Source organism: Anneissia japonica, unplaced genomic scaffold, assembly GCF_011630105.1.
Source record: "Anneissia japonica isolate Jap-2015-1 unplaced genomic scaffold, ASM1163010v1 scaffold128_len593404_cov183, whole genome shotgun sequence".
In the NCBI taxonomy this organism is placed as follows: domain Eukaryota; kingdom Metazoa; phylum Echinodermata; class Crinoidea; order Comatulida; family Comatulidae; genus Anneissia; species Anneissia japonica.
Genome location: NW_022713787.1, coordinates 523,641 through 536,040, shown reverse-complemented (window position 1 = coordinate 536,040; position 12,400 = coordinate 523,641). Strand labels below are relative to the sequence as shown.

The following is a 12,400-nucleotide window of genomic DNA, read 5'->3' as shown; positions in this document are numbered from 1 at the left end:
TATACATATCTTTAATATTAATTTTTCAGCTTATCCATTACCAGTACTGTCATTATGGCTTAAGTTATATAACTATTATAATTATGTTATTATTTATATACTATGTTTAAATATAATATTTTAAAATATATTTTGTTTATTGTAGCTCTCTTTTATTATATAATGAAATTTCAATTTAATTACTGGTGGTCTTTAATTTAACATGGAGGTTTATGCAGGGGTGTCACCCGATAGATCTGGTGGAGAAAATATTAATTAGAATCATTCATTAAAGCCACAGACAGTGAGCCACTTTCAGGCATCTAGACGTGGCAAACACTTTTTTTCTCCTCAGCCTTAGCCATGGTGGGCAGATACTGGACTGGCCCATCAGCTGTTGAGGAATGGTGGACTGTCCGTGAAATGCTGACACCACTACTGCATCTTGAAAAATCACGCCATGGCTGCATTCAATGTGCAAAGAGATACTCGGACCTGTTGGAAAATGGAGCCATCCTCAGCAGTCATTTGAATGCGTTCTCTCACTTCAACCTGTGGACTACCACCTCGCAGATGGGCATCGATAGAATCAGAGAGATTGTGATGGATAAGCCAGCGATCTCGCTCTCGTAGTTCAATAAGTACATCAAATGAAGGGTCACGCTGGCGCTCAAGCATCGTTTTAGTGGTCGACTTACGTGAGATAACCTCCTCTTTGCTTAGAATTACACTATGAGCACTGCCAGCGATCGGACGCAAGGATGGATTGCGGTGAATATCCTCACAGGTTTGACCATGTGCAGTTGCAATTAGTTGTACACCACGTTCGGCAATACTTTGCGCTGCTTGCGCTTCTTGGATTGTGCCAATTTCATCGATGATAATCACTTCTGGATTATGATTCTGTACAGCTTCTATCATAAATTTGTATTGTTCACTTCTAGGATGTACCTAAAATAATAAAAATCAACAGCAATAGAGATAAAAACAGCAAGGTCAATAACAATAACGTTAAAGTACAGGAATCAGTAACAATAATTACAAATAAATAAACAGTAATGCTGGTTTATAGTGCCAAGCCTTTACATTACATCATTATCATCATTATGAATTTGATGAATGCTTTAATAGAAACACAATTTAAATAAATAAATTTAGTAAAATATATTAAACAAATCAACATGTTTATTGTATATAGAAACAGACTATCATCAAAAGTTAAACCATATTTTCATACAGTTTCTGTTTTTCATATGTTGAGAGTGCTATGAAAGGTTTGTTAATAGAAGTGGTTGGCACATTGGTTGTAGCTTGGACTCATTACCTTGAGGTAGAGGGTTCGAAACGCTCGCTGTGCAAGTCGCTTGTGTCCTTGGCCAAGGCACTTTATCTATGGTTGTCACTCTCCACTCTCCACCTACCTACCCACAGTACAAGTGGGTAGGTTCAAACACAACCATGCGCTGATTACAGCTGCAACATTATGGGGCATGAGTGTTGATCCAGTGACCGGGGTAATAATGTAAAGCACATAGACGTTAGTCTACAATATGTGCTATATAAGTTGACAATTATAATAATAATTATTATTATTATTATTATTAATAATTAATACAGGTTTCCCTCCAATTAAAGACCACTTTTGGGACTGGTTTTCATGGTCTTTAGTAGCTTTGGTCTCTAATTAGAATAATAAAAGTAAAAGACACTTGTTATTTGGGACCACAGAAAAGTGGTTTTTAATTGGAGGTGTCTTAAATTGAGAAGTGTTTAATTAGCGGGAGACATATTACGGGAGTGCAGGAAAGTGTAAATAATTAAAATTTAAATATCAAAATATAAAATGACTAAATTTAATACAAAATGTAGTTTCAATATTATTAAATATGTCTGAGATTTTATAGAATTACCTGAAGTCGTCTTGCACTTCCTAATGATTCATGAAGGGTGTCTCCATCTCCCCCAATCTATAAATTCAAAAATAAACAAAAAAAATAATTTGACAATGATAATAACTTTGAAATCAAATGTTACCACAAATACATAATATGTGCAGAAAACTAAACATTAAATTCCCAGAGACACAGAAATTCTCTCACAGAGGAATAACTCTAAGTTCTTATACTCGTAAAATACCAAAATTCGCAGGAATTCTTAAATTTTTGAATAAAATGGTAGGTAGGTAGACCATATTATTCCCACAAAATTATTCGTAATTACTATTACCTCTTAATAAATAAAATATAAAAATTCATTTAAAAAAAATTCAAATCTTCAAATAATAAACACAATGCTATATAATACAGTATAGTTGACATACAGTGTATCACTGGAGTAATGTTTTGCCCTACCTGACATGTTAACGTACTGAATACTCAATACGTTCCCAAATACTTGAGAAAAAAACGCTAGATGGGGATCGTATTCAACACTAGCCACTAAGCACAAGATCAGTGGTCTAGTGGTTATGACACCAGGCTAGTTATCTGGAGGTTGTGGGTTCGATTCATACCCAAATCACTTGCAAATTTTTTTCACAAGTTTTCAGGAACGTACTGATAAACACATCACAGAAACAAACACAGGTAGGAAAAAACATCACTCATATGATATATTCCTGAGGCAGGCACACCTCAAAACAGTATATCATTCCAAATTAATGATTATTTATGTTGTTAATCTGTAAATTAATGTTTTTTATTTCCCGTTTTGATATCTTTTGTATGTATTTATATTAACCTTTGAGTTATTGTTTTGATGTTTCTTTTTATTCATAGTTTTTTGTATAATTCAACTAATGTTTTCCATTTTAGTTGCAATAAAAGGAGTGATTGATTGATTGATTAATTGATTGAAGAATGCCATAAACTACACCTCAGACCTGGGAAATATAAACTATTAAAATATATCATATTTAAGTCTTAATATTTGATTGAGAGAGTAACCCGTTGACTTAAAATCAGACAAGCAATGGAATTTATACATTGTTACGTAACTTAAAACTTCAAAGACAAATCATAAAAGTACTGTACAGTAAATTGTTACACTAACTTCATTTGATGTGTCCACAATCATCACTCTTTGCTCGAGGACGTCACTGAGGACCCGAGCAAATTCCCTCAAGACAGTTGTCTTACCGACACCTGGGACCCCGAGAATGAGTACAGATTTACCACTAGCCACAATATCAAAGATCATATCCAAGCAGCCATAGATGGCACGGCCAACTCGTGCAGTCAGTCCGATTGGTTTCAGCTGTCTATTACAGATGTTGCTGAGAAGATAAAATTAAGAGTATTTGGTTTTTGGTTTGGCAGTTGTGGTTCTGCTTCTCAACCTTGAGGTTGGAGGTTCGCTCCCTCACTGTGCATTTCGCTTGTGTCCTTGGGCAAGGCACTTTACCTATGGTTGTCTCTCTCCACCCAGGAGTACAAGTGGGCACCTGCAACATTATGGAATTCTCCCAAGGGATCTGAGTATGTGTTCCATGTGTGCTTGATCCAATAACTGGTGATAATAATATTAAGCACATAGAGGTCTCTACAATATGCGCTCTATAAGGTGACCATTATGTTAGTTACAGTGGGCGGAGGTTGGTGGGATCACCTATCCATGAAGTTTTCCACCCAGTCTAAAGCTAATTTCAAGGTCCTCTACTCACATTCATTACCCCTTGCCCATCCTGAAATTCCACTCTTATTATTTAGAGTTAAACAATGTTATCCCCCACCCCCACAATGTTATCCCCCAGCACTACGAAAACAGGCACCACAAGATGGGAGGTTGATTTAAAGAGAAAATTGAGAATTTTGACATTCGACCACTGAAGGTCATGCCTCCATTTTTTCTCTATCTGAAACTCTGCATTAAGACAGATTACTACATAGATTCCAATAACATTAACAAAAATAATAACAATAAAAAATAGTGATAACAAAAATCAATAATAAAAGCAATAATTTACAACAAATTAATATAATAATAATACTGTAATTATAATAATCAAAATAAATAACCTTATTATTATTATTCATCATTGTTATCATAAAATGAATAAATAAATACAGGAACTTGTATAACATGTTTCAAAATATTTCAAATTATAAAAAAATAATAAACAATAAGTTTTTTTGACTTTCTTACAATCATAAGCCCTCTACAGTTTAATACAAGCTTAGGTATTCATAATGTACCAGATTAGGTATTAAAGATAAGATATAAAGTAATGAATTTGTATATTATTAGCCAAAATGTAAATTACACCTACTAAACACTGAAAAATATTCAGTTTAACACTAATGATTGGGTATAGTTACCTGACACGATGAAGTGTGCCCTCTATACCTGCACGCCGATCTGATGTGAACTCAGTAAAATTATTGCCAGAAAATATTTCTTCAACTTGCTGAGAACTGAGAGCAGTGTCCATTAAATCTTTGAATATACATTTTCCTGTGCCAGGCTGGTAATATCTACATGAATCAAAAATATAATTAAAATCTCAATCACTAACAGCAACAAAAATAATAAAATTAATAACAACATAATAACAATAAATAAAAACAATAAACAATTAATAATAATAATAATAATATACATTTTCCTGTGCCAGGCTGGTAATATCTACATGAATCAAAAATATAATTAAAATCTCAATCACTAACAGCAACAAAAATAATAAAATTAATATTAACATAATAACAATAAATAAAAACAATAAACAATTAATAATAATATTAATAATAATATACATTTTCCTGTAAATAAAAAGAATAAACAATAAGCGGCGGCGGCAGCTGCAGCAGCAGCAGCAATAATAATAATTTCACTAAATTGGACTTAAGGGGAATATCTTTTGTGATTTTCCACCTAACGTCGTTTTTTTAATTGTTCTCTAATTCTTCCATTGTCTAAGTTTCCCTTAAGCCAGGTTTTAGTAACATAATAATAATACTAATAATAATAATAACAATAATAATAATAATAATGATAATAATAATAATAATAATAACAATAATGATTCAATAATATTAATAATCTTGTTTTTTATCGAATTGTTAATAATAATAATAATTGTAAAATAATGCTGCATTAATTGTAACTTTAAGAAAATCATATTTTTGTAAGGTTTTGTAAATTAATCTTATTGTATTTTTATATCTGTTAATAATATCAATTACCTATTGTATTATTATTATAAATATTATAATGATCATTCTGTTTTCGTAAGACTTTTTTATATCAGGTGGTTTTAGTGAAGCACCTTACTCATTTTGGAAAGGTGCTATATAAATCATATTATTATTAGGATTCAGATAAAAACATTAACAAAAAATATCTATAAAACACAGCTTTAGAGATGCAATGATTCAATATAGGGAACAATTGCAGTGGTTGATAATTTCTACATGACCTACCTTGCATGTGGCTTTCGTCCAATATCCAAGACAACTTCAACAAGAAATTCTAGTGGATACAGGTCCTGCTGATGAAAACTCTGTAGAGCCTCCTGGATTTCCTCTGGAAAAACTTCTAAGAATCGTTGCATATCTCTTTTGTTTGACTCATCAACACTGTCAATCATTTCCTGAGTAATGCTTGTTGGATTAACAGACTGATATGTCTACAAAAATAAGAAGTAAACAAGGTTTTGTTTCAATCAATCAATCAATCAAACAACAAGGATTTTCATGGCACCACGTACTGGTCCAACTTGTTGTGGACAGACGAAAGTGTGCCTCCTGGCAGCTGATGCGACATCCTGTGAGCATTTCAGCTTAGTTAAAGCTGCAAGTCACATGTTATTACCTAACCCTACCAATATACACTGCAGAATGCAATGAGTGGCACTATGACAATGGTATAGAGTCAAAGTGCACATGAACTACTGATGTTAATTCATATTAATATACTACCCTATATGAACATCAGATGGTACAGTAGATTATAAAAAGATTACCATTTTTAAGCATAAAATTATTGGTTAATCTGTGAAAATAGATATCAGTAATGAATAATTAAAATAATAATATTTGTTTAATTTTCTATTCACAATACTAACGATGAGTACGAAAACAATGATGACAATTGGGTAGGAGGTGGTGGTGATGATGATGATGATGATAATAATATTAAATGATACATGAAATTGAGTAATATGAAGCAAAAAAAATTAATGGTAGGTATTAGCATACAGAAACATCATGTAGAAGCTGCCATCATAATTGGAAAATATATTTAAGTTATAGAGCCCTCTGGATTAAAATCATGACAGTATTAAACCAATAATCATCAACCTTGAATAAGGAGTGAAGGGGTAATCTCAAAAGTCTTACCGCACTATGTAAAGGTATGAAATATGCATTGATGTTTTCATCAAACTGAAGCAATCTGGTATTTGTCACTGACTGTGGCATTGGAGAGACTTTGGTACGTTTGCTAAGTGGAATCGGTTGTGACATTTGTCGGCTAGGGTATTGCTTGAATTGAGATGGCTCGAGTTGAATTTTTGAAAGCCTATCAGCTACATTCACAACATCCTCTGGGGCAACTACAGAAGCACCTGAATTTGTATTTGCATATAGCTCATTTGCATATCCATTAGTCAGGGCCTCAGTGGGTACACCAGATATTGGAACAATGGTAGGTTGTTGTGTTTCATACAGATCGCTACCATCATTTATGGGCTTGTTTTTGAGAGCATCAAGGCAAGCTTGGCTAAAACGACGTATATTTTCTGATCCAAGATGTCTGAAAGAAGAAAGCAACAATTCATCTTGTTTGAATTTTAGCTCATTGAGTACTCTTAACATAGAAAATACAACAAAGCACACATCAAATAAACATTGGAATATGAGATAACAAACACAAATTGTATAAATAGTTTATTTGTTAAATAACATAAAGGAACTCCAAAATGCTGGGCACCAAACCAAAGTGCTTGATTACTAATACAGTATTGAGGACTGTCTGATGGGTTAAAATAAAATAATATAAAAAAATATTCATTAATTATTTAGCTCCATGATTAATAATCAGTTGATAATCTTTGTGAGGATGATATGAGAAAATGTACCAAAATAATACTGTTTTTAGCAGAATATCATTATTTTTATTAGTTTAAATACTTATATGATATTGAAAAAAATATATTTTTATATATTTGCCTTAAACCAGTGGCTGCATTAGCAACAATGCCCATAAACAGCACAAGTGGTGCATACAGCCCCAGAGATGGACAATGCATTACAAAAAAAATACGTAAATAAAACAGATTATTTACTTCATTTTAGCTCTTCTGTCATAAATACTGAATGAAAATATTTAAAATACTTTAATATTTGTACAATTAATGCATCGGCAGGAATCAGGATCTGATCAAAATTAATGGGTGCTGGATTTTCAAAAAGTAAAACGTAACTATCTCTATGCACTTACTGAAGCATTGTGCGATAAATGGATGGTACCAATGCAGTAACACTGTACGTTAAGTAAAGAATGACCTCTGCAGTTAAAGGATGGCCTTGCCAAAGTTTCTTAACATTTGGCTTTTCAACAAGTGTCACATTCATATATTGGCAAAGCTCATTAAAATTTATTGATTGAGGGTGGTTGACTTGTTTCTCGTTCACGATCTGGTAACAAATCTGTTGAAAAATTAAATATTCAGTAGCAGATCAATCAATCAAACATTCAATCATCAGTACTTCTATAGTGCTAAAATTCATCAGGGATTAGGGTGGGTAGGGGCGTTTCGAGAGAATATGTTATGTATAAAAATAGGTTTTAAAGTGTAAATGTAAAATGCACTCTGTTTTCACCATTTTCTCCTAGTCTTTCTCTAATATGTACAACAATCACCTATCAAAATATAGTCAGTTTCTTTTGGTGTGTTTTTTTATTATTCTCAATTCTTTTTTAAACGGAATTTTGTGCTCAGGGATTATACAAAGCACTCAGTTTAACATGATGAAAGAGAAAAACAAAATTACAAATCAAAACAAAAGACATTTCAAAAACCTAAAATAAAACTCATTATGACATTTCAATAACAAACTTTTGTAAGTTTTGCAGTATCTCATATGAAACCTCAAACATTTCTCTTTCCATTTGAAGTCGAAATCCATTTTTAGAGTTGTAAAAGTTTCACTTACTAGTTTAATAAATCATTTTTAAAAAAATGTATTACCTTAGTGTCAAAGACATACTTAAGTTGTATTTGAAACTGCTCCAGTAGTCCTTGAGATAGTGTCTGGCTATCATGACAAACCTGAAGATTAAAAACATGTTGTTCAGAACTACAATTTCAGGTATTGGGGTCATGGCAGAAGTGTCCTAGTCGCGGCCCTGAATAACGCTAATTCTACCAACACCACACACCAGATCAAGTCAACACATACTTGTATTACCATTTTCTGCATCATGCCATCTGATGGACCTGGCAGAGTACAATGTGCTTGAAACTATGTCAGTGACGCAGTTCTATAGATGCAATGCCACGATGTGCGCAAGGGATCTTTTTTTTTTTTTATGATCCGTTGAGACTGCTACTTACAATCAGCAGTATGACATTTCAATAACAAACTTTTGTAAGTTTTGCAGTATCTCATATGAAACCTCAAACATTTCTCTTTCCATTTGAAGTCGAAATCCATTTTTAGAGTTGTAAAAGTTTCACTTACTAGTTTAATAAATCATTTTTAAAAAAATGTATTACCTTAGTGTCAAAGACATACTTAAGTTGTATTTGAAACTGCTCCAGTAGTCCTTGAGATAGTGTCTGGCTATCATGACAAACCTGAAGATTAAAAACATGTTGTTCAGAACTACAATTTCAGGTATTGGGGTCATGGCAGAAGTGTCCTAGTCGCGGCCCTGAATAACGCTAATTCTACCAACACCACACACCAGATCAAGTCAACACATACTTGTATTACCATTTTCTGCATCATGCCATCTGATGGACCTGGCAGAGTACAATGTGCTTGAAACTGTGTCAGTGACGCAGTTCTATAGATGCAATGCCACGATGTGCGCGAGGGATCTTTTTTTTTTTTTTTTATGATCCGTTGAGACTGCTACCGACAATCAGCAGACGGTGTCGCATCATAATTTAGGGGCCATTGGGAATCATGACCGCCGTACAACACAGTGAATGCCCGGCTTAAGTCGACAGTGTGGCCGTTTACAATGAGATTGTGTCAGATGTGCATTGGGGGTAGGGATGTGTCAGAATCGGATGATGTGATGAATGTTTGTGTACATGTGAATGAGATGCTTGTGTGGGGTTTGCACTTGTTCATGCAGGGATGTTGCAGCATTGACATACACTAGGTTGTCTGTGTGTGCAACTGGGTGTGTTTAAAGGTGTGTGTGTGTGTTTACCTTAAGAATGTCTTTATCTTCAAGTAGTCTCTTCAAACTCTCATTCTCATTAACATGCAGATGGTTATTGCTTCCTTTTGGGGAGAACTCAATGATGCACACTTCTCCATCCCATGATGCAATAGACAGCACAGTGATCACAAACTTTTTCTTTTTGCTGAAGCCCTCTACATGCAAAGCAATAATTGGCTGTTCATATGTGCGTTTGTTCATCATTAGAAAAGTTGCAACTACATTAGATGTGGAACTGTCAACTACTTGGACACAATCAGGTGGAGGCATGACACTGAGAGTCATCTGCTCATCAGCCAGCAGATGCTGTTGTGCTTCCATCACAACTGGTTGTTCTTTTCTAAGGTCTTCAACTTGATTTTTCTTAGTACCTGGTATGACATCTGTGCTTGGTTTGGCTTGTCCCTTCTGCAGATACATTTGAATATCTGTATCATGTTTGTTTGCAAACAGCTGGTCACTCTCAGAAAGTACCATCTGATGTTTACTGACAGCCATTAGTTCATCCTGAGCTTGCAAATTTTGTTGGTCCTGCATCACAACTAGTTTTTCTTTATCCCTTGCAACCACTTTCTTGGTTGTTGGTGTAACTACAGCATTGGGATTATCAGCACCGACCACTGAGACATTGTTCGCGTTGCTAATTTTGAATATTTGAAGATTCTTCATGGAAATGCGAAATGTTTCATAACATGTACCCAGTCCAAATTTCTTTTTGTCTCTTATTTGCATGTAACGGTCGTAAAGTTCTGTTAGTTTTAGGGACTTTTTTGGACTTAAAAGAATAATTGCTTTTAACTCACTTAAAATCTGTGCTTTATAACCATTTTCACTTTCTTCTTGTTGTTTTAAGTCCTGTCTCTTCTTCACAAATGTTTCTATATCTGAATCAATGTTTACATCCTTTGGAACTAGCTGGCCACCCTCAGGAAGTGTCATCTGATGTTTACCAAGAGGCAGTTGTTTACCTTCAGCTTGCAAATTGTGTTGTTCCTGCATAACAACCAGTTTCTTCTTATCGTCTGTAACAATTTTCTTAGTTTTTGATGTGACAGTGCTAGGATTATCGGCACCGACTACTGAGATGTTGTTCCTACTGCTAATTTTGAATTCTTTATGGTTCTTTATGGATATGCGAAAAGTCTCATAGTTTGTACCCAGTACACATTTTTTTTTGTCTTTTATTTTCATATATCGGTCGTAAAGTTCTGTTAGTTTTAAGGACTTTTTTGGAGCTAAAAGAATAATCGCTTTCATCTCACTTATAATCTGTGCTTTATAATCCTTTTCACTTTCTTTTTGCTTTTGTAAGGCCTGTTTCTTCTGTAGAAAAGTTTGTGCATCTGCATCAATGTTGCCATCCCTTTTAACCAGCTTTCCTAATGTTATTTGTTTACCTTTGATGGTGAAATATTGTGGGAGCAGTGCAATGCTTTGTTGAAGTTCTTTTGGATTGTATCCAAATAGCTCAAGCACATCTTCATGTCCTACAATACCGTTATGATTGCGAAACCTACTATATAGTTGATCAATGGTGTTTTGCCCGGTTTCAACCAGAATGGTTTGTAAGGTTACAATGACCTTGTTTCTTAATTTTATGTCTCTCGAAGTTTCTGCCATTTCCCCTTCTTTTGGTACGATGGTAGACAAATCTGAAAAAAAAAATAGATGATTTGGAGTAAAAAAAAAAGATTTGAATAAATATGCTAGCATAGAAATACAATACATTTTGAAATGCACACTACTGTGTTGTTCCAACTGTCCCATTTCCAATCCTCACTGTCAATTTTTTTTTTAATACAGTTGAACTTGCCTAAGTCAAATTCAAATTTCCATTAAAATATTGTTCGACTTCACTTTTTACAAACTTTGTTTATCCTTAAATCCTTAAATTTCAAGGATTAGGAGCCAGAATCGACTTTGTTTTATTGTTGTTATGCCACGTAATTGTTGGCTTATTTGCTTTAACATATACAACTGCGAATTAATTAAATTTGTAAAGTTGGCATAGGCGGCCTACTTTATCTATTTGTTAAAAAAAAAAAATTAAAAACAAGCCTGAAATGATCCGAGGACGAAACGATCCGGGATCGAAAAGTATGTGGAATATATCCGGAGATGAAACACGATTCGGGGTCAAACGATCCAGAGCTGAAATTATCAAGGCCCAAACAATCCGGCCACAAACATCCTGGGGCCGAAATATCCCAGGCTCAAACTGACCGGACTCCATAGTTCTTTTGTTCATGACAGACTAATTCGTGAGAGTAAGTGTCAGACGAGGCCTAGTTTAATATAAATTCCAAACTAGGTAGACTTGGCTAACCTATCTATCAACATGATGAGGCCTAGATAGGGAGGGGCTATAGACAATAGAATACAAAAAAAGATAGCTTGGCCTAGCCTATATAGGGCCTAGGCTAGACAGACTTATATGCCTTCATTTCGTCTTCGTTACAGTTGCATACACACTCTCCCTCCACTAGAAAGGCCTGGGCTTAGGACCAGGCCTAATAATAAAAGCAATTGCTTCATTTTGGACTTTCCGGTGATAGTCTACCTAGGACGCTAAACCACTACGACTACGACTCGAGGACTGACTAAACGTCTAAGCTATTTTATACCCTTGTTTTGTAGTAAAATTATGCTCAACCAGTCTCTTGATATCGGAAATACTGTCTATTTTAGTGTATTAAAAGTCGTCACAGTCAGTAACTCCTTTGTTTTAATCCGAGAGTGCTGATCGATCGCATTTGGGAATTCCCGATAAATGATTTTCGGGGAAATCCCTCAAGTTGAGACTAATGACGTCATAACAATAATCATGACGTCAACACCAGCCAATACATTGCATATTTTCAGGCCCTCAAAAACATCACCCGCAAATTATGAATAAAGCCTTGAAGCTCCTGTGCACCAATCCCTCTCTAGTCTTTGCTCGCAACGGAGGGTCGAGTGTCCGCGATGGAGGGTCCGGTGTTCTCGAGCAGTGGCAACGCAAGGATTTCACCGCCGTGGGTGGGGG

The 12,400-nt window shown here is 34.6% G+C and overlaps 1 protein-coding gene across 2 annotated transcripts in view; it reads right to left on the bottom strand.

Moving 5' to 3' along the window:
• Positions 1–12: 12 nt before the first annotated feature.
• The window catches only part of LOC117108733, a 13,562-nt gene continuing 1,174 nt past the window's right edge, over positions 13–12,400 (bottom strand). Inside the window, exons 1-10 of one of the 2 annotated variants that reach the window (XM_033250858.1) lie at positions 12,000–12,121; positions 9,364–11,027; positions 8,696–8,776; positions 7,417–7,625; positions 6,315–6,729; positions 5,397–5,602; positions 4,296–4,451; positions 3,031–3,253; positions 1,890–1,946; positions 13–930 (exon numbers count right to left, since the gene is read on the bottom strand). In XM_033250858.1, coding sequence (XP_033106749.1) covers positions 433–930; positions 1,890–1,946; positions 3,031–3,253; positions 4,296–4,451; positions 5,397–5,602; positions 6,315–6,729; positions 7,417–7,625; positions 8,696–8,776; positions 9,364–10,995 — 3,477 coding nt within the window. In that variant the 5' untranslated portion in view covers positions 10,996–11,027; positions 12,000–12,121 and the 3' untranslated portion in view covers positions 13–432. Of the gene's footprint in view, positions 931–1,889; positions 1,947–3,030; positions 3,254–4,295; positions 4,452–5,396; positions 5,603–6,314; positions 6,730–7,416; positions 7,626–8,695; positions 8,777–9,363; positions 11,028–11,999; positions 12,122–12,400 lie in introns of those variants that run through there. The other variant, XM_033250857.1, reaches the window with a different exon arrangement.